Consider the following 22545-nt stretch of genomic DNA (forward strand, 5'->3'; position numbering starts at 1 on the left):
GTTCTGACTGATGAGAGACACCGAGTGCTGGAGTAACTCAGCGGGATCAGGCAGCTAGTTGTGAAATCCCGGTTAGTTGACTGGTAACCCTCTGCCTCAGAGGGCGGTGGAGGTCGGTTCTCTAGATACTTTCAAGAGGGAGCTAGATAGGGCTCTTAAAGATAGCGGAGTCAGGGGATATGGGGAGAAGGCAGGAACGGGGAACTGATTGTGGATGATCAGCCATGATCACATTGAATGGCGGTGCTGGCTCGAAGGGCTGAATGGCCTACTCCTGCACCTATTGTCCATTGTCTAATCTCAGGACAAACCGGTATCAGATTACATGGCAATTTCATAACCTCACGAGTGATAGGAGCAGAGTTAGGCCATTCGGCCCATCGAATATACTCTGCCATTCAATCGTGGCTGATCTATCTCTCCCTCTCAATCCCCATTCTCCTGCCTTCCCCCCATAACCCCTGACACCCGCACCAATCGATTCATGGACTTCATACAGTTTTCATTGTCAATAAGAAAATCATCGTGATCTCTGAATCACTGCCCTAAAAGGAGGGGTACACAGGGCAGCTGTTAAGGGAGCTCAGTGGTATGTATGTTGTTTTGACAGGACCAAAAGGAGATCAAATGGGGGAAAAAGCTATTTGTTTTTTTTTTTAGATGAGTTTAGTTTCAAGATACAGCCTAGAAACAGGCCCTTCGGCCCACCGGGTCCGTGCCGACCACGATCAGCTGTACACTAGCACTATCCTACACACACATGGGGCGATTTTCAGAAACCAATTAACCTACAAACCTGGTAGACAAAAATGCTGGAGAAACTCAGCAGGCAAGGCAGCATCTATGGAGCAAAGGAAATAGGCGATGTTTTGTGTCAACGCAAAACGTCGCCTATTCCTTCGCTCCATAGGTGCTGCCTCACCCGCTGAGTTTCTCCAGCAATTTTTGTCGACCTTCGATTTTTCCAGCATTTTTCTTAAACCTACAAACCTGTGCATCTTTGGAGTGTGGGAGGAAACCAGAGTACCCAGAGAAAACCCACGCGGTCCCTTCGGGTGCATGTGACGAATAATTTTTTTTTTTTTTTAAATTGACTTTGAGAACGTTCAAACTCCGTACTGACAGCACCCCGTCAAACGGGCAAACTCAAACCAAGCTGTTTCCTATGTAAGCTTCATGTGAAACTCTGAGAAAGAATCAAAGCACTAAAGAGATGCTGGCATCCACCATTGATGGGATCTACAGGTGTCGCTGCCTAAAAAAGGCAGCCAGCATCATCAGAGACCCACACCACCCTGGCCACGCTCTCATTTCACCCCTGCCATCAGGAAGAAGGTACAGGAGCCTGAAAACTGTAACATCCAGGTTCAGGAACAGGCTATTAAACACCACAACCTCCAATAAGCTCTGAACTACATAGACTTTAATTGTTTATTTTTTAGTTGTATGTGTGTGTATATATACGTATATTTTTTTGCGCGGGAAAGAACTGCAGATGCTGGTTTAAATTGAAGGTAGACAGAAAATGCTGGAGTAACTCAGCGGGTCAGGCAGCATCTCTGGAGGAATGGGTGACATTTCGGATCGAGTCTGAAGAAGGGTCTCGACCTGAAACGTCGCCCATTCCTTCTCTCCAGAGATGCTGCCTGTCCCGCTGAGTTACTCCAGCATTTTGTGTCTATCTATATATATATATATATATTATCTGTGTGTGTTTGTGTATATCTGTGCTTGTGTGTGTATCTATATGTGTGTGTGTGTGTGTGTATAATTGTAAAAACATACAAGGAATTTGATTTGCCATACAGCCATGCCGAATATATTGATGTATGTGTGTGTATGTATATGTGTGAGCATATGTGTGTGTATATACACGCACACTGAACTTTTTTTTCTTGTTTATTATATTATTCGCTGTGTAATAAGTTTACACATCCTGTGTAAGAAAGAACTGCAGATGCTGTTTTAAATCGAAGGTAGACACAAAATGCTGGAGTAACTCAGCGGGTCAGGCAGCATCTCCGACCCGAAACGTCGCCCATTCCTTCTCTCCAGAGATGCTGCCTGACCCGCTGAGTTACTCCAGCATCTTGTGAATACCTACATTTTCACATCCTGTTCTGCTGTCATTGTTATGAGAATGTCTTTGTTCTGTCTGGGACACATGACGATGAAACACTCTTGACCCTTGACTCAACAGTCCTTGTCCTTTGCTTACAGAAGGATCCCAACTACCTTCAGCAATGGCTTGAAGCTTTCGTCTCCTCCTTTGAACGGCTCATTGACATCAGCTCCCTTGAACCGTTACAGCGCAGGTAAGTTCACCAAGTGGTAACGCTTTTCTCCCCGTTTCTTGACAGTGGCGCAGCGGTAGAGGCGCTGCATCACAGCACCAGAGACCCGAGTTCGATCCCCGACCACAGGCGCTGTCTGTGCAGAGTTTGTGCGTTCTCCCCGTGACCCGCGATACCTCCGTTTTCCTCCCGCACTCCCGCGAAAGACCTACAGGTTTGTGGGTTAATTGGCTTGGTGTGTGTGTAAATTGTCCCCAGTGTGTGTAGGATAGTGTTAGTGTGCGGGGATAGCAGGTCAGTGCGGGCTCGGTGGGCCGAAGGGCCTGTTTCTGCGCTGTATCTTAAGAAGGATCTCGACCCGAAATGTTGCCTATGACAATAGACAATAGACAATAGGTGCAGGAGTAGGCCATTCGGCCCTTCGAGCCAGCACCGCCATTCAGTGTGATCATGGCTGATCATCCCCAATCAGTACCCCGTTCCTGCCTTCTCCCCATATCTCCCGACTCCGCTATCTTTAAGAGCCCTATCTAGCTCTCTCTTGAAACCATCCAGAGAACCGGCCTCCACCGCCCTCTGAGGCAGAGAATTCCACACACTCACCACTCTCTGTGAGGAAAAGTGTTTCCTCGTCTCCGTTCTAAATGGCTTACCCCTTATTCTTAAACTGTGGACCCTGGTTCTGGACTCCCCCAACATCGGGAACATGTTTCCTGCCTCTAGCGTGTCCAAGCCCTTAACAATTTTATATGTTTCAATGAGATATCCTCTCATCCTTCTAAACTCCAGAGTGTACAAGCCCAGCCGCTCCATTCTCTCAGCATATGACAGTCCCGCTATCCCGCGAATTAACCTTGTAAACCTACGCTGTTTCCTTCTCTCCATAGACGCTGCCTCACCCGCTGAGTTTCTCCAGCTTTTTTGTCTACCGTCTGTTTTTCCAGCATCTGCAGTTCTTTCTTAAACTAAATGACATCATTTAATGCAGTGTAGACTTTCAAATCCACAAAGATAGACGCAAAATGCCAGAGTAACTCAGTGGGATATAGATGCTGCCTGTCCCGCTGAGATACTCCGGCATTTTGTGTCTATCTTCGGTGTAAACCAGCATGTTCCCTGCACACTGGGTAAAAGAATATGTGCGTCTACCCGATCTAGTCCTCTCTTGCTTTTATACACCACTATAAGATTACCCCTCATCCAACTACGCTCCAAGGAATAAAGTCCTGTCAAAGTCAAATTTATTCGTCACATACACCAACGAAGGTGCAGTGAAATGAATTTGCCAGCAGCGATACACTTGAAAAAAGAACGCACCATACACAATAGAATTTAACACAAACATCCACCACAGGATTCTTCACCGTGGTGGAAGGCAACAAAGTTCAGTCAGTCCTCCTTTGTTCACCCGTGGTCGGGACCATGAACCCTCCGTAGTCGCCGCTATGGACGGCCGGATGTACAGGCCCTCTCGTCGGGATGATCCAAACTCCGACGTTGGGACGGTCGAACACACTGTGCAGCTTGGAGCGCCTGAATCGGCACTTTCCTACCGGAGACCGCGGCTTCAGGATGTTATAGGCCACAGGCCAGTGGTCGGAGCTCTTCTCCGGTGAGCCCACGCCACGCCCGCGGCTAGAAGTTCCGCAGACCACAGCCCCATGATGCCAAAGTCACCAGGCCAGCGATCGGAGCACGCTTCTCTGGTGATCCCCGGCAAGGGTTCGCCCGCTCCGCGATGGGAAGTACACTCTGGGCCTGTGCAGGCCTCTCCATACAGCTCAGGCCCTTGAGTCCACAGCCTCTTTCCGCAAGAACAGGGCCTGCAACCCAAATTACTACAAGGATTATTTTCCTTGACAAAATTGCTCACAATTACACATTCATAGAGTCAAATAACACGGAAGCAGGCCCTGCGGTCCAACTTGCCCATGCCGACTGATAGGCCCCATCTGAAAGGCTTGGATAGAGTGGATGTGGGGAGGATGTGTGGATTGAAACTAAATAGTGAGGGAGAGGGGTTGACCCAACGCCGTATCTCTAAAGTGAATTGAACTAAACTAAACAGACAAAGCCACGCTTGGCCAAGGCTTGGTGAGTAAGTCTCTGTGACTTTCCCAATCGCAGCTAAAGTCAATACCCACCCTTGCTGCTGCTGGTTCAACCGGCTCCACATTGCCACAGAAGCGTTACACAATGAACCGTTCCCATCACAAGCAAGCCCAGCTCAGACTCCGTGTCCAAGTTACACTCATACGTCCAACCGCCAAACAAATATCCATCGTGGAACAAAAAGCGATCCAGGGTCGGTGAACATCAAATGTTGGGAGGGATTGACAAATTGGGAGTATAAAGATGTAGTTAAAGGGGAAGTGAGTACAGGAAAAGTTACAAAAGACTCCCGAATTAATAGGAAGGGATTAGAGAGTAAGGTCAGGGCCAATAGTGACCGGTGTGGGAGGGGAGGTGAATACCAAAGTCAAGGTGTTGTATATGAATGTATGAAGTACAAGAAATAAAGTGGACGAGCTTGAGGCTCAGTTAGAAATTGGCAAGTTTGATGTTGTGGGAAATACAGAGACATGGCTGCAAGAGGGCCAGGGCTGGGAACTGAATATTCAAGGGTATACATCCTATCGAAAAGACAGACAGGTGGGCAGAGGGGGTGGGGTAACTCTGTTGGTGAGGAATGAAATTCAGTCCCTTGCAAGGGGTGACATGGAAACAGGAGATGTGGAGTCAGTATGGATAGAACTAAGGAATTGTAAGGGTAAAAAGACCCTAATGGGAGTTATCTACAGGCCCCCAAACAGTAGCCTGGATATAGGGTGCAAGTTGAATCAGGAGTTAAAATTGGCATGTAGCAAAGGTAATGCTGTGGTTGTTATGGGAGATTTCAACATGCAGGTAGACTGGGAAAATCAGGTTGGTACTGGACCCCAAGAAAGGGACTTTGTGGAGTGCCTCTGTGATGGATTCTTAGAACAGCTTGTATTGGAGCCTACCAGGGAGAAGGCAATTCTGGATTTAGTGTTATGTAATGAACCGCATTTGATAAAGGAACTTGAGGTTAAGGAGCCATTAGGAGGTAGTGACCATAATATGGTCAGGTTTAATCTACAATTGGAGAGGGAGAAGAGTAGATTGGAGGTGTCAGTGTTGCAGTTGAATAAAGGGGGCTATGGGGCCATGAGGGAGGAGCTGGCCAAAGTTGACTGGAAAGATACACTAGCAGGGATGACAGTGGAACAACAATGGCAGGTATTTCTGGGAATAATACAGAAGGTGCAGGATCAGTTCATTCCAAAGCGGAAGGAAGATTCCAAGGGGAGTAAGGGGCGACCGTGGCTGACAAGGGACGTCAGGGACAGTATAGAAATAAAAGAGTAGTACAACATAGCAAAGATGAGCGGGAAGCAAGAGGATTGGGTAACGTTTAAAGAGCAACAGAAGATAACTAAAAAGACAATATGGGAAGAAAGGATGAGGTACGAAGGTAAGCTAGCCAATAATATAAAGCAGGATAGTAAAAGCTTCTTTATGTGTGTGAAGAGGAAAAAATTAGTTAAGACCAAAGTTGGATCCTTGAAAACTGAAAAGGGTGAATTTATTATGGGGAACAAGGAAATGGCAGATGAGTTGAACAGGTACTTTGGATCTGTCTTCACTAAGGAGGACACAAACAATCTTCCTGATATAGCAGTGGCCAGAGGATCTGGGGTGATGGAGGAACTGAAGGAAATCCACATTAGGCAGGAAATGGTGTTGGGTAGACTGCTGCCTGACCAAAGGATGATCCTAAAAGCTACCGGCCCATCTCGCTCCTCTGCATCCCATACAAACTCCTTGAGAGGCTGATCCATGGGCGTATCATAGACCCTCAACTACCCCACGAGCCGGCTGGTTTCCGCCAAGGTCGATCTACTGCGGACCAGGCAACCCTCCTCACCCAAGACATCGAGGACGGCTTTGAGGCAAATGAGAAGGCAGGTCTTATTGATCTGACAGCTGCCTATGATACCGTGTGGCACTGGGGACTAACTGCAAAGCTACTTCGGGTGCTGCCATCCAGGCGCATGGTATGCTACATCATGGAGCTGATATCAAACCGCAGCTTTGTGCTTAAGACCAGTGATGGACAGCAGAGTAGGCTACGTAGACTGAAGAATGGCGTCCCACGGGGATACGTCTTGGCTCTGCTGCTTTTCAACCTGTACATCCATGACCTCCCAGAGAAGGCAGGAACGGGGTACTGATTGGGGATGATCAGCCATGATCACATTGAATGGCGGTGCTGGCTCGAAGGGCCGAATGGCCTACTCCTGCACCTATTGTCTATTGTCTATTGTCTATTGACCATCGCTGGAAAATATGGGTATGCTGAAGATCTAGCCATCCTGATGAGACACAAATAGTGGAAGACAATCGAAAGCTCCTTGAGTCAAGACATGGAGACTTTTACAGTATGGCACGGAAATCGCTATCAAAACATGGGGGGGGGGAACGACAAAATTTCTTGCCGGCTGCGCGCGCATGCGCACACAAGCGAGGCTTCGGCCGTGGGCCCTGTGGACGGTAACATCGGGAGCTGACCTGGTTGGTGACCGACTCCGAACTCCAGCAACAGCAGCTTCGTCCGTCCCGAATCGTGGGGCTTCAATCGGCCCGTTCACGGGGCCTTTCATCGGCCGACGGGGGCTTCAACATCGGGAGCCTCGATCGCCTCGATGCAGCAGTTTGATTTTAAGCCGCGCCGGGCGATGAAAGGCCCCGCGAACTGGCCGATTCAGCCCTTAGAAAGCGTCTGATAAAGTCCGGATTACAAAACATGGGGGGATTGTCCCCCCACCTCTCAAAGCATGGGGCGGACGTGCCCCCCCTGTCCCCGGCCCCCCCCCAGGATTTCCGCTCATGGAAAATGGCGTCTAAAGCTGAGCGAAGGCAAAACAATGTCAACAGCAGTCCATCTAAACAACAAGGAAGCTAAGCGAGAGCTCGCTGTTTTCATTAACAATATGCGCTTGGACTTCCAACAAACACCCACTTACCTCAGCATAAAGCTGGACAGGTCGCATACATTTCGTCAACACCTGGCTGGTCTACGCGACAAGGTCATGGCACGTAGCGGCCTCATCCGACGCCTGGCAAGAACAAGTTGGGGAGCCAGTCCATCAACTCTTTGCACCTCTGCCTTAGCTCTTGTGTATTCCCCAGCTGAGTACTGCGCACCCGTATGGAGTAGAAGCAGACATACTAGCTTGGTAGACACGAGCCTGAACAGCACCTTGTGAACCATCACTGGGTGCCTTCAACCTCATCCAGTCGAGCAGCTCCCTATACTTGCAGGCATTCCGCCTGCAGGGATCCGAAGGCAAGCAGCAACTCTGGCACTATCTCATCGTGCCATGGACCCAGATCACCTTCTCTATCAGGCTATCAGCAGAGAGCAGAGGCCACCCCGACTGAAGTCCCGTCACCCCTTTGCTCCACATGGAAAACAACTCCTAGCATCCATCCAGCCAACTGAGACAAAAGCACACTGGATAGCCACCAAGTGGTCACAGGAGTGGAAGGCAACCTCATCTCCATTACACAGCTACATCTCTTCACCAGATAAAAGCTGTCCAGGGTCTGAGCTCCCCAGAGGAGCATGGATGGGTGAAGCTCAACACACTTGGTACTGGAGTTGGGGGTTTCAACGCCAGCGTGTGGAGATGGGGGCTCCCTCCGCCAGAGCCCAGCCTGTGAATGTGGGAACAGAACAACAGACAGCCAACCATGTCATCTCTGGGTGCCCGCTCTACCACCCACCCAATGGAGCTGTGTCAGGGCCTGGCAGACATTGACGCCAACAGAGCCAACAACCTGACTGCTCAACACCCGGCTTGAGATCTAACGATTCCTTTGGTTTATTTATGTTTCATTCGCAAGAAGAAGAAGAAGAAGATGGGACTGAAGGCTGATAAATCCCCAGAGCCTGATGGTCTGCATCCCAGGGCACTTAAGGAAGTGACTCTAGAAATCGTGGGTGCATTGGTGATAATTTTCCAATGTTCTATAGACTCAGGATCAGTTCCTGTGGATTGGAGGGTAGCTAATGTTATCCCACTTTTTAAGAAAGGCGGGAGAGAGAAAACAGGGAATTATAGACCAGTTAGCCTGACATCGGTGGTGGGGAAGCTGCTGGAGTCAATTATAAAAGATGAAATAGCGGCACATTTGGATAGCAGTAACAGGGTCGGTCCGAGTCAGCATGGATTTACGAAGGGGAAATCATGCTTGACTAATCTTCTGGAATTGTTTGAAGATGTAACTAGGAAAATGGACAAGGGAGAGCCAGTGGATGTAGTGTACCTGGACTTTCAGGAAGCATTTGATAAGGTCCCACATAGGAGATTACTGGGCAAAATTAGGGCACATGGTATTGGGGGTAGAGTGCTGACATGGAGAGAGAAGTGGTTAGCAGACAGGAAACAAAGAGTAGGGATTAATGGGTCCCTTTCAGAATGGCAGGCAGTGACTAGTGGGGTACCGCAAGGCTCGGTGCTGGGACCGCAGCTATTTACAATATACATCAATGATTTAGATGAAGGGATTCAAAGTAACATTAGCAAATGACACAAAGCTGGGTGGCAGTGTGAACTGTGAGGAGAATGCTATGAGAATGCAGGGTGACTTGGACAGGTTGGGGGAGTGGGCAGATGCATGGCAGATGCAGTTTAATGTGGATAAATGTGAGGTTATCCACTTTGGTGGCAAAAACAGGAAGGCAGATTACTATCTAAATGGAGTCAAGTTGGTAAAAGGGGAAGTACAATGGAATCTGGGGGTCCATGTTCATCAGTCTATGAAAGTAAGCATGCAGGTACAGCAGGCAGTGAAGAAAGCGAATGGCATGTTGGCCTTTATAACAAGGGGAGTTGAGTATAGGAGCAAAGAGTTCCTTCTGCAGTTGTACAGGGCCCTAGTGAGACCCTAGGGAGTATTGTGTGCAGTTTTAGTCCCCTAATTTGAGGAAGGACATTCTTGCGATTGAGGGAGTGCAGCGTAGGTTTACAAGGTTAATTCCTGGGATGGCGGGACTGTCATATGCTGAGAGAATGGAGCGGCTGGGCTTGTACACTCTGGAGTTTAGAAGTATGAGAGGGGATCTTATTGAAACATATAAGATTATTAAGGGTTTGGACACGCTAGAGGCAGGAAACATGTTCCTGATGTTGGGGGAGTCCAAAACCAGAGGCCACAGTTTAAGAATAAGGGGTAAGCCATTTAGAACGGAGATGAGGAAACACTTTTTCTCATAGAGAGTTGTGAGTCTGTGGAATTCTCTGCCTCAGTGGAGGCCGGTTCTCTGGATACTTTCAAGAGAGAGCTAGATAGGGCTCTTAAAGATAGCGGAGTCAGGGGATATGGGGAGAAGGCAGGAACGGGGTACTGATTGGGGATGATCAACCATGATCACATTGAATGGCAGTGCTGGCTCGAAGAGCCGAATGGCCTAGTCCTGCACCTATTGTCTATTGTCACTAGTGGGAGAGTCTAGGAATAGAGATCACAGCCTCAGAATAAAAGAAAGTTAGTTTCGGAAGAAGATGAGGAGACATTTCTTCAGTCAGATGGTGGTGAATCTGTGGAATTCTTTGTCACAAATGGCTGTGGAGGCCAATTTTTTAAGGCAGAGGATATTTTTAAGGCAGAGATAAATAGATTCTTGATTAGTACGGGTGTCTGGGGTTATGGGGAGAAGGCAAGGGAATGGGGTTGAGGGGGAGAGTTACAGTAGATCAGCCGTGATTAAATGGCAGAGTAGACTTGATGGGCTGAATGGCCTAATTCTGCTCCTATCGCTTGTGGGCGGCACGGTGGCACATGACGCGGTTGCAGCGCCGGAGACCCGGGTTCGATCCTGACTATGGGTGCTGTCTGTACGGAGTTTGCACGTTCTCCCTGTGACCGGCGTGGGTTTTCTCCGAGACCTTTGATTTCCTCCCACACTCCAAAGACGTACGGGTGTAGGTTAATTGGCTTGGTGTATGTGTAAATTGTCCCTAGAGTGTGTGGGAAAGTATTAATGTGCGGGGATCGCTGTACGGCACAGACACGGTGGGCCGAAGGGCCTGTTTCGCAGTGTATCTCTAAACTAAACTAAGCTAATCACACCCACCTGCGTTTGGCTACTGATTAGGGATGATCAGCCATGATCACAGTGAATGGGGCGGTGCTGGCTCGAAGGGCCGAATGGCCTACTCCTGCACCTGTTGTCTATTGTCTATTGGCCCATATCCCTCTAAACATGTCCTATCCATGTACCTGTCCAAATGTTTTTTAAACATAGTACCTGCTTCAACTACCTCCTCCGGCAGCTCATTCCATACAGCCACCACCCATTGTGGGGGACAAAAAGTTGCCCTTCAGGTTCCTATTACATCTTTCCCCTCTCACCTCAAATCTATGTCCTCTGGTTCTTGATTCCTCCACTCTGGTGAAAGACCGTGCATTCACCCCTGTCTATTACCCTCATGAATGTGTACACCTCTATAAGATCACCCCTCATCCTCCTGCACTCTAAGGAATAAAGTCTCCTCAACCTCTCCCTGTAGCTCATGCCCTCGAGTCCTGGCAACATCCTCGTAAATCTTCTCTGCACCCTTTCCAGTTTAACAACATCTTTCCTTGAACATGTCGGCCAAAGCTGAAGGCAATGACTATCAATGTGGCCTCACCTAGGTCGACAAAAATGCTGGAGAAACTCAGCGGGTGAGGCAACACCTACGGAGCGAAGGAATAGGTGACGTTTCGGCTCGAGACTAATTATCAATAAATGAATCTCAAGACTGATTGCCAAGAGTTTCCAGCGCAGTGGCACAATATATTTTTTCGAGTTTCAGTTTCAGTTTAGTTTATTGTCACGTGTACCGAGGTACAGCGAGAAGGTTTTGTTGCATGCTAACCAGTCAGCAGAAAGACAATACATGATTATAATCGAGTCATTTACAATGTACAGATACATGATAAAGGAATAACGTTTAGTGCAAGGTAAAGTCACTAACGTCATGTCATAAGTGATAGGAGCAGAATTAGGCCATTCGGCCCATCAAGTCTACTCCGCCATTCAATCTATCTCTCCAAGTCCATTCTCCTGCCCTCCCCCCCATAACCCCTTACACCCATACTAATCAAGAATCTATCCATCTCTGCATTAAGAATATTCACTGACTTGGCCTCCACAGCCTTCTGTAACAAAGAATTCCACCCTCTGACTGAAGAAATTCCTTCTCATCTCCTTCCCAAAGGAACGTCCTCTACTTCTGAGGTTATGGCCCCTGGTCCTAGACTCTCCCACCAGTGGAAACATCCTCTCCGCGTCCACTCTATCCATGCCTTTCACTATTCTGTACGCTTCAATGAGGCCCCCCTCCATTCATCTGAACTCCAGCGAGTACAGGCCCAGTGCCGACAAGTCCATCTGCCATGCCGTCAAGTCTGATCAAAGATAGTCCAAGGTTTCCAGATGAGGTAGATAGTAGTTCAGGACTGCTCTCTAGACTCTCAGTATAATGTGGACCATTACTTGAAGTCTTGGATGGATGAGTCCAGGACCAGAGGGCACAGTCTCAGAGTGAAATGGCGCACCTTTAGAAAGGAGATAAGGAGGAATTTCTTTAGCCCGAGGGTGGTGAATCTGTGGAATTCAATGCAACAAATGGCTGCCGAGGCCAAGTCAATGGATATTTTTAAGGCAGATACACCCTTAATAATCAAAATCTGTCAACATCCACCTTAAAAATATCCAATGACTTGGCCTCCATAGCTGTCTGTGGCAATGAATTCCACAGATTCACTACCCTTTGGCTAAAGATATTCCTTGCCGAGGCAGCGTGAGGTTAGAACGGAGACGATGAAACACTTTTTCACACAGAGAGTTGTGAGTCTGTGGAATTCTCTGCTTCGGAGGGCGGTGGAGGCCGGTTCTCTGGATACTTTCAAGGGAGAGCTAGATAGGGCTCTTAAAGATAGCGGAGTCAGGGGATATGGGGAGAAGGCAGGAACGGGGTACTGATTGTGGGTGATCAGCCATGATCACATTGAATGGCGGTGCTGGCTCGAAAGGCCGAATGGCCTACTCCTGCACCTATTGTCTATTGTCTACTGTCTAAAAGCAGTCAATGGAAGGGAAGTTGGTTTGTGCGGTGGTCTGGGCCAAAGATCTTATAGCAGGATCTTTGGTCTGGGCTGTGTCCACAATTCTCTATAAGTGGAGCCATTGCGTTTAGAGTCATCGAGTTGTACAGCTTATTATTACGGTTCCTATTATATCTTTTCCTTCTAACATTAAACTTCTGTCCTCTGTTTAGATTAGTTTAGTTTCGGGAACAAAGCATGGAAACACTGGAAATAAAAGTGAAAGGCTTGGATTGAGTGGATGTGGAGAGGATGTTTCCACTAGTGGGAGAGTCTAGGACCAGAGGTCACAGCTTCAGAATTTAAGGACGTTCTTTTAGGAAGGAGATGAGGAGAAATGTCTTTAGTCAGAGGGTGGTGAATCTGTGGAATTCTTTGCCACAGAAGGCTGTGGAGGCCACGTTAGTGGATATATTTAAGGCAGAGATAGACAGATTCTTGATTTGTACGGGTGTCAAAGGTTATTGGGAGAAAGCAGGAGAATGGGGTTGGGAGGGAGAGATAGATCAGCCATGATTGAATGACAGAGACTTGATGGGCCGAATGGCCTAATTCTACTCCTATTCCTTATGGCAGGCTCTTCGGCCTACTGAGTTCACGCCGACCAGCGATCCCTGCACACTAACACTATCCTACGCACACTAGGGACACTTTACAATCCTTACTGAAGCCAATCTGCCTACAAGCCTGCACATCTTTGGAGTGCGGGAGGAAACCGGAGCACCCGGAGAAAACCCCATGCAGGGAGAACTTGCAAACTCCGCCCAGACAGCACCCGTCCTCAGGATCGAACCCGTGTCTCTGGCGCTGTGAGGCCACCATTGTTCTTGATTCTTTTGCAACTGAGGGGAGGAGAAAGCTGGAACGTCATCAGGAGTGGAATTAGGCCATTCGGCCCATCAAGTCTATGCCATTCAATCACGGCTGATCTATCTCTCCCTCCTAACCCCGTTCTCCAGCCACCTCCCCATAACCTCTGACACCCGTACTGATCAAGATTTATTTTATTTTCTGGCACAAAGGGCTAAAGCTGGCAGGTGACAAGTGGGTAGATATTTAGTTTGTTTGATTACTTGGGTGGTGCAATGCACTGACTTAGTGACTCACTTCTGACAAGGTTATATGTAATTCAAACAGGTTGGAACAGATCTGCGGTGGTTTAGACAGACTAAAGGGCTCAGTCTTTGGAGACTAATCAGTACTTGCTGTCATTTCCCAGTCATCTTGAGCGGGAGTGAACCTTTGTGGTTTTTGTACAGTGTAGGAAGGAACTGCAGACCCTGGTTTCAACCAAAGATAGACAAACAAAGCTGGAGTAACTCAGCGGGACAGGCAGCATCTCTGGAGAAAAGGAATAGGTGGCGTTTCTGGTGTGTGGAATTCTCGGCCACAGAAGGCGGTGGAGTCCAATTCTCTGGATACTTTCAAGAGAGAGTTATGGGCCTGTCCCACTTACGTGACTTTTTCGGCGACTGCTGGCACCCGTCATAGGTCGTTGCAGGTCCCTCGAAAATGTTCAACGTGTTGAAAATCCAGCGGCGACCAGAAAGACGCTACAACTCTTTGGGCGACTAAGGAGACGACTCACGACCATACAGGCGACATGTCGCGGGGTGAAGCCTGTATGGTCGTGAGTAGTCGCCCAAAGAGTCGTATCTTGTTCTGGTCGCCGCTGGATTTTCAACATGTTGAACATTTTCGAGGGACCTGTAACGACCTATGACGGGTGCCGGCAGTCGCCGAAAAAGTCGCGTAAGTGGGACAGGCCCTTTAGATAGAGCTCTTAGGGATAGTGGAGTCAGGGGATATGGGGAGAAGGCAGGAACGAGGTACTGATTGGGGATGATCAGCCATGATCACAATGAATGGCGGTGCTGGCTCGAAGGGCCAAATGGCCTACTCCTGCACCTATTGTCTATTGTCTATTGGTACACAAAAATGCTGGAGAAACTCAGCGGGTGCAGCAGCATCTATGGAGCGAAGGAAATAGGCGACGTTTCGGGCCGAAACCCTTCTTCAGACTGATGGGGGGTGGGGGGGAGAAGGAAGGAAAAAGGGAGGAGGAGGAGCCCGAGGGCGGGGGGATGGGAGGAGACAGCTCGAGGGTTAAGGAAGGGGAGGAGACAGCAAGGGCTAGCAAAACTGGGAGAATTCAACGTTCATGCCATCCGGACGCAAGCAACCCAGGCGGAATATGAGGTGCTGTTCCTCCAATTTCCGGTGTTGCTCACTCTGGCAATGGAGGAGACCATTGTCTATTGTCTATTTTCTATTTGTTCTATATCTCTCTGCATCACCATCTATATCTCTCGTTTCCCTTTCCCCTGACTCTCAGTCTGAAGAAGGGTCTCGACCCGAAACGTCACCCATTCCTTCTCTCCAGAGATGCTGCCTGGCCCGCTGAGTTACTCCAGCTTTTTCCTTATGAAAAAGCTAAGCAAGCATCGTTGTTCTTGATTCTTTTGCAACTGAAGGGAGGAGAAAGCTGGAATGGGAGTGGTATTAGGCCATTCGGCCCATCAAGTCTACTTGCCATTCAATCACGGCTGATCTATCTCTCCCCTTTCTTACATTACCTCTTGATTTTTGCTTTAAATAAAAGATACTTGTCTATCTATTGTAATATTTTGTTTCAGACAAATTGTTGTCAACATCAAATGTTTTGAATGATGTTGTCATGCTGGACTGGATGCAAAGATTTACGAGGATGTTGCCAGGACTAGAGGGTCTGAGCTATAGGGAGATGTTGAGCAGGCTGGGATTCTATTCCATGGAGCACAGGAGGATGAGGAGTGATCTAATAGAGGTGTATAACATCATGAGAGGAGTAGTTTGGGAAGACACGCAGTCTCTTGGCCAGAGTAGGGGAATCAAGAACCAGGGGACATGGGTTTAAGGTGAAGGGGGAAAGATTTAATAGGAATCTGAGGGGTAACTTTTCACACAAAGGGTGGTGGGTGTATGGAACAAGCTGCCAGAGGAGATAGTTGAGGCTGGGACTATCACAATGTTTAAGAAACATTTAGACAGCGACATGGATAGGATAGGTTTACACAATAGACAATAGACATTAGGTGCAGGAGTAGGCTATTCGGCCCTTCGAGCCAGCACCGCCATTCAATGTGATCATGGCTGATCATCCCCAATCAGTACCCCGTTCCTGCCTTCTCCCCATATCCCCTGCCTCCGCTATCTTTAAGAGCCCTATCTGGCTCTCTCTTGAAAGCATCCAGAGAACCGGCCTCCACCGCCCTCTGAGGCAGAGAATTCCACAGACTCACAACTCTCTGTGTGAAAAAGCGATTAGCGTTTAGAGGGATATGGGCCAAATGCAGGCAGGTGGGACTAGTGTAGATGGGACATTGTTGGGTCGGTGTGGGCAAGTTGGGCTGAAGGGCCTGTTTCCACGCTGTGTCGCTCTGTGACTCTGTGACAGGAGAAGGGGGTGGACGAGTTCCTTTATCCAGGCCGGATCTGATGAAGGCCTTGTTGCCGTGGTTTCAGCCCTCTGACTTTTCTTGCTTCTTAGACCAGAGGAGATGACGGCAGAGATCCCACTGTTGCCGGACAACGTGCTCCAGGTTCTGAGCCAACAGCTGAGTCAATGTGTAAAGAAATTATCCACTGAAGAGGCAGAGACGGGCCTTGGACAGGCACTGCTCCTGATAAAGTTCCTCATTATCATCTGCAGGTGCGTCCTATTCACATCACTCTCCTGATTATTTGTGTTGCATAAGTTTATGTGGAGCAGAATTACGTCGTTCAGTTCCAGTTTCAGTCCAATAGACAATAGGTGCAGGAGTAGGCCATTCGGCCCTTCGAGCCAGCACCGCCATTCAACGTGATCATGGCTGATCATCCCCAATCAGTACCCCGTTCCTGCCTTCTCCCCATATCCCTGACTCCTCTATCTTTAAGAGCCCTATTTAGCTCTCTCTTGAAAGTATCCAGAGAACCTGCCTCCACCGCCCTCTGAGGCAGAGAATTCCACAGACTCACCACTCTCTGTGAGAAAAAGTGTTTCCTCGTCTCCGTTCTAAATGGCTTACCCCTTATTCTTAAACTGTGGCCCCTGGTTCTGGACTCCCCCAACATCGGGAACATGTTCCCTGCCTCTAGCGTGTCCAAACCCGTAACAATTTTATTTTGCCTTGTGATGTACTGTGTGTGACTGCGTCTCGTACAGGGATGTCCAATAACCGGTTCCATTTCTTCATCACGCAGAAACTTTGAAAATATTGAGGCAAAGATCACTCCGACCGTCATCCTGGAGGTGATTGAACTGTTGTCGGTGTGTATATCTGAGGTGAGCCCTCCTTCACTCATTGACTTACGATGGGAACCATTCACACGTTGTGTTACGGTTTCATTTGCAATACCTGTCATCGATCCATCCGAGATGCCGGCACGATGGTGCAGCAGTAGAGCGACTGCCTTACTGCGCCAGAGGACCGGGTTCGATCCCGACTACGGGTGCTGTATGTACGGAGTTTGTACCTTCGACCTGTGACCGCGTGGGTTTTCTCCGGGTGCTCCGGTTTCCTCCCACACTCCAAAGACCTGCAGGTTTGTAGGTTTATTGGCTTCGGTAAAAAGTGTAAATTGTCCCCAGTGTGTGTAGGATAGTGTTAGTGTACGGGGTGATCGCTGGTTGGCATATCTGTAAACAAAACCTGAAACGTCACCTATCCATGTTCTCCACAGATGCTGCCTGACCCGCTGAGTTACTCCAGCACTCTGTGAAACGTCACCTATCCATGTTCTCTACAGATGCTGCCTGACCCGCTGAGTTACTCCAGCACTCTGTGTTCTTTAATCTATGAAATTAGATTGTTCCATAGGAAGAGTTGTCATCTGTTTAGTTTAGATTTGTTTAGAGATATAGCGGTGAAACAGGCCCTTCGGCCCACCGCGTCCGCGCCGACCAGCAATCCCCGCACATTAACACTATCCTACACACACTGGGGACAATTTTTTACATTCAGATCAAGCCAATGAACCTACAAACCTGCACGTCTTTGGATTGTGGTAGGAAACCGAAGATCTCAGAGAAAACCCAAGCCGGTCACGGGGAGAACGTACAAACTCCGCACAGACAGCGGCCGTAGTCGGGATCGAACCCGGGTCTCCGGCGCTGAAAGGCCGCTGCGCCACCATGCCCGCACAATCTGCTGCCCGTTTGTCTGAACGTTTTTTCTCTCTCCTCAGCTGAAGAATGAAACACGGAGACTTTTGCCGGACACGGCAAAGGTGGAGCAGTTAACCACGTACGCCGTGCACCTGTGCGAATGTCTCTTCGACCCGTACCAAATCTGGAGGCGGCAACTGGGCGGGTGAGTACAGGCACGGTCGCGTCAAACACTGTCTTCGGAAAGTGTTTCCAGGTGCGACAGAGGTTCACCTGCATCTCCTCCAGCCTCATCTATTGCATCCGCTGCTCTAGATGTCAGCTGATCTACATCGGTGAGACCAAGCGCAGGCTTGGCGATCGTTTCGCCGAACACCTCCGCTCGGTCCGCATTAACCAACCTGATCTCCCGATGGCTCAGCACTTCAACTCCCCCTCCCATTCAGAATCCGACCTCTCTGCCCTGGGCCTCCTCCATGGCCAGAGTGAGGACCACCGGAAATTGGAGGAGCAGCACCTCGTATTCCGCTTGGGCAGTCTGCACCCTAGCGGCATAAACATTGGATTCTCCAATTTCCGGTAGCCCTTGCTGTCTCCTCCCCTTCTCAGCTCTCCCACAGCCCTCTGGCTCCTCCTCTTCCTTTTTCCTTTCTTCTCCCCCCCCCCTCCCCACCCCCCCCCACCCTACATCAGTCTGAAGAAGGGTTTTGGCCCGAAACGTTGCCTATTTCCTTCGCTCCATAGATGCTGCTGCACCCACTGAGTCTCCAGCAGTTTTGTCTACCAGCGACAAACACTGGCCAGGGTGGTGAATCTGTGGAATTCATTGCCACAGATGGCTGTGGAGGTCATGTTAGTGCAGACTCGGTGGGTCGAAGGGCCTGCTTCCATGCTATATCTATAACCTAAACTTCTTCATCTAGAACAAATGAGCCATCTAATTGGAAAATAGAGAGGATGTTTCCACTAGCGGGAGAGTCTAGGACCAGAGGTCACAGCCTCAGAATTAAAGGACGATCCTTTAGGAAGGAGAGGAGTTTATAACAAGAGGAGTTGAGTATCGGAGCAAAGAGGTCCTTCTGCAGTTGTACAGGACCCTAGTGAGACCACGCCTGGAGTATTGTGTGTAGTTTTGGTCCCCTAATTTGAGAATGGACATTCTTGGTATTGAGGGAGTGCAGCGTAGGTTCACAAGGTTGATTCCCGGGATGGCGGGACTGTCATATGCTGAGAGAATGGAGCGGCTGGGCTTGTACACTCTGGAGTTTAGAAGGATGAGAGGCTATCTTATTGAAACATATAAGATTTTTAAGGATTTGGACACGCTAGAGGCAGGAAACATGTTCCCGATGTTGGGGGAGTCAATAAACAGGGGCCACAGTTTAAGAATAAGGGGTGAGCCATTTAGAACGGAGACGAGGAAATACAGAGAGTGGTGAGTCTGTGGAATTCTCTGCCTCAGAGGGCGGTGGAGGCAGGTTCTCTGGATGCTTTCAAGAGAGAGCTAGATAGGGCTCTTAAAGATAGCGGAGTCAGGGGATATGGGGAGAAGGCAGGAACGGGGTACTGATTGGGGATGATCAGCCATGATCACATTGAATGGCGGTGCTGGCTCGAAGGGCCGAATGGCCTACTCCTGCACCTATTGTCGAGGAGAAATTTCTGGTGGATGGTGAATCTGTGGAATTATTTGCCACAGACAGCTGTGGTGGCCAAGTCAATGGATATTTGTAAAGTAGAGATAGATAGATTCTTGATTTGTACGGGTGTCAGGGGTTATGGGGAGAAGGCAGGAGAATGGGACTGTAAGGGAAAGATTGACAGATCGTTGACAGATGTTCTCTCATGCTGTCCTTGCCAATCTCCCAGTTCCACCACACTCCCAATCCGGTCTAGATTGAAACGTAGAAAATAGTTGCAGGAGGAGGCCATTTGGCCCTTCGAGCCAGCACCGCCATTTAATGTGATCATGGCTGATCATCCACAATCAATAACCCGTGCCTGCCTTCTCCCCACACCCTTGACTCCACTAGCCCCTAGAGCTCTATCTAACTCTCTTTTAAATTCATCCAGTGACTTGGCCTCCACTGCCCTCTGTGGCAGGGAATTCCACAAATTCCCATCTCTCTGGGTGAAAAAGTTTTTTCTCATCTCAGTTTTGAATGGCCTCCCCTTAATTCTAAGACTGTGGCCCCTGGTTCTGGACTCGCACAACATTGGGAACATATTTCCTGCATCTAGCTTGTCCATCCCTTTTATAATTTTATACGTTTCTATAAGAACCCCTCAAATCCTACTAAACTTTGGGACGACAGATGGCACAATGGGCTAAGTGTTCGGCTGGCAACCGGAAGGTAGCCGGTTCGAATCCCGCTTGGAGTGCATACTGTCGTTGTGTCCTTGGGCAAGACACTTCACCCACCTTTGCCTGTGTGTGAATGTGTGTGATTGTGTGTGAGTGATTGGTGGTGGTCGGAGGGGCCGTAGGCGCAGATTGGCAGCCACGCTTCCGTCAGTCTGCCCCAGGGCAGCTGTGGCTACAGAAGTAGCTCACCACCACCGAGTGTGACTGAGGAGTGAATGAATAATGTGATGTAAAGCGCCTTGAGTATTAGAAAGGCGCTATATAAATCCCGTCCATTAAACTCCAGTGAATACGAGCCCGGTCTTTCCAATCTTTCCTCATATGACAGTCCCGCCATCCCGGGAATTAACCTGGTCAACCTACGCTGCACTGCCTCAATAGCAAGGATGTCCTTCCTCAAATTAGGAGACCAAAACTGCACACAATACTCCGGGTGTGGTCTCACCATGGCCCGGTGCAACTGCAGAAGGACCTCTTTGCATCTATACTCAAATCCTCTCATGGCCAATGTACAAACTCCGTACAGACAGCACCCGCAGTCGGGATGGAACCCGGGTCTCCGGCGCTGCAAGCGCTGTAAAGGGTCTTTCCCACTTCGTCTATTTTTAGGCGACTGCCGACGACTGTCACAGTCGTAGCAGGTTGCCGAAAAACCGGCAACTGGTTCCCCCTTCGACACAAAATTTGAAATACTTTAACAACACAAAAAAAAGTCAGTACCGGCGACAACCTGGCAACAACTAGGACAGCACTTACATCAGGAGAATTAAATTGAATTGAATTGGAATTGAATTTCCTTTATTGTCATTCAAACAAGTTTGAACGAGATTGTGTCCAATGCAGTCATGACAGAAAAAAGCAACAAAACACACAATGAACACAATTTAACACAAACACCCATCACAGTGAATCTCCAGGCACCTCCTCACTGTGATGGAAGGCAAAAAGTCTTATCTCTTCCTTGATTGTTCTCCCGCTGCGTCGAGGCGATCGAGGCTCTCGATGTTGAAGCCCCCGCCGGGTGATGGTAAATCCCGCGGTCGTTTTTAAGGCCCGCGAACGGGCCGGTTCAAACTCCGCGATTCGGGGCGGACGAAGCTGTCGTTGCGGGAGCTCCCGAGAATCGGTCACCAACCAGGGACCTGCGAGCTCCCGATGTTACCCGTCCGCAGGGCTCGCGGTCGATGCCTCCGAAGCCGGGTCGCAGCCACAGCGTCACCACAGACTCCGAAGTCGGCCAGCTCCGCGATGGTGAGTCCACAGGCTCTGCCACAGGCCGATTCCAGTCGGAGGCCGCCAGCTCCACAATATTAGGCCTCGGTGCAGACGGAGACGGAGATACGACAAGGAAAAGGTCGCATCCCGTTGATGGGAGAGATTTTAAAAATTTGCCGTCAAATCTACTGTCACCGACTGTCTCCAAAAACACGTTGAAAATCCAGCGGCGATCAGAAAGATGCCACGACTCTTTGGGCGACTGAGGAGACGACTCACGACCACATACAGGCGTCACCCCGGCGACCATGTGGCGACAGCCTAATCGCCTGTAGTCGCCTAAAAAATTGGCCTAAATGGGACAGGCCCTTAAGACAGCAACTTTACCGCTGCGCCAAGGTGCCGCGCCGCGCCCAAGGTGCCGTGCTTGTGATGTCCGTCTGTTTACCCCGATGTTTAACTGCACAGGTCCTCTTTGGTTTTAGGGAGATCATCAGCTCGATGGAAAGAAGTAAATACAAGTTTACCCCAGCTGATCTACCTCAAGAATTCAATACGTTCTTCCACGGTAAGTAAAATAATTCACTTTGACAGAAGCCGGGTGCGGCACGGTGGCGCAGCGGTAGAGTTGCTGCCTCACAGCACCAGAGAACCGGGTACGATCCTGACTACGGGCGCTGTCTGTACGGAGTTTGCACGTTCTCCCCGTGACCCACGTGGGTTTTCTCCGAGATCTTCGATTTCCTCCCACGCTCCAAAGACGTACAGATTTGTAGGTTAATTGGCTTGGTGTATATGTAAATGATCCCTGTACTATGTAGGATAGTGTTAGTGTGCGGGGATTGCTGGTCGGCGCGGACTCGGTGGGCCGAAGGGCCTGTTTCCGTGTCGAATCTCTAAACTACATTAAACTAAGAAGCCAATGGCCCAGAAGCTGTAGGAAGGAACTGCAGATGCTGGAAATGCAGGCGTCTGAAGAAGGGTCCCGACCAGAAACATCACCCCATCCTTTTCTCCAAAGATGCTGCCTGACCCGCTGAGTTGCTCCAGCACTTTGTGTCTACCAACCAAGAGGGTATAATTTGCTCAGGAGATACAAGGAATTACAGATGCTGGAATTAGATCAGAAGACCATAAGTTATTGGAGCAGTAATGAGGCCGTTCAGCTCATCAGGTCTACTCCGCCATTCATCATGGCTAAAATATCATGCTCAACCCCATTCTCCTGCCTTCTCCCCATAACCCCTGACACCCGCACTTATCAAAAAACAATCTCCAGTTTAAAAATGGCTATAAACTTGGCCTCCACATCCTTCTGTGGCAATGAGTTCCACATATTCCTGCTCATGATCCATATCCTT

At 49.1% G+C, this 22545-nt stretch overlaps 1 protein-coding gene across 1 annotated transcript in view; it reads left to right on the forward strand.

The window, feature by feature from the left end:
• nbeal2 (neurobeachin like 2) overlaps positions 1–22545 on the forward strand; it is a 177768-nt gene that overhangs the window by 27597 nt on the left and 127626 nt on the right. Inside the window, exons 2-6 of the mRNA XM_033020421.1 lie at positions 2201–2315; positions 16006–16167; positions 16701–16782; positions 17685–17809; positions 21670–21752. Of these exons, the coding sequence (XP_032876312.1) occupies positions 2201–2315; positions 16006–16167; positions 16701–16782; positions 17685–17809; positions 21670–21752 (567 nt within the window). The remainder of the gene's footprint in view (positions 1–2200; positions 2316–16005; positions 16168–16700; positions 16783–17684; positions 17810–21669; positions 21753–22545) is intronic.

The sequence above is a fragment of the Amblyraja radiata genome, chromosome 4 (genome assembly GCF_010909765.2).
Source record: "Amblyraja radiata isolate CabotCenter1 chromosome 4, sAmbRad1.1.pri, whole genome shotgun sequence".
Classification (NCBI taxonomy): Eukaryota; Metazoa; Chordata; class Chondrichthyes; order Rajiformes; family Rajidae; genus Amblyraja; species Amblyraja radiata.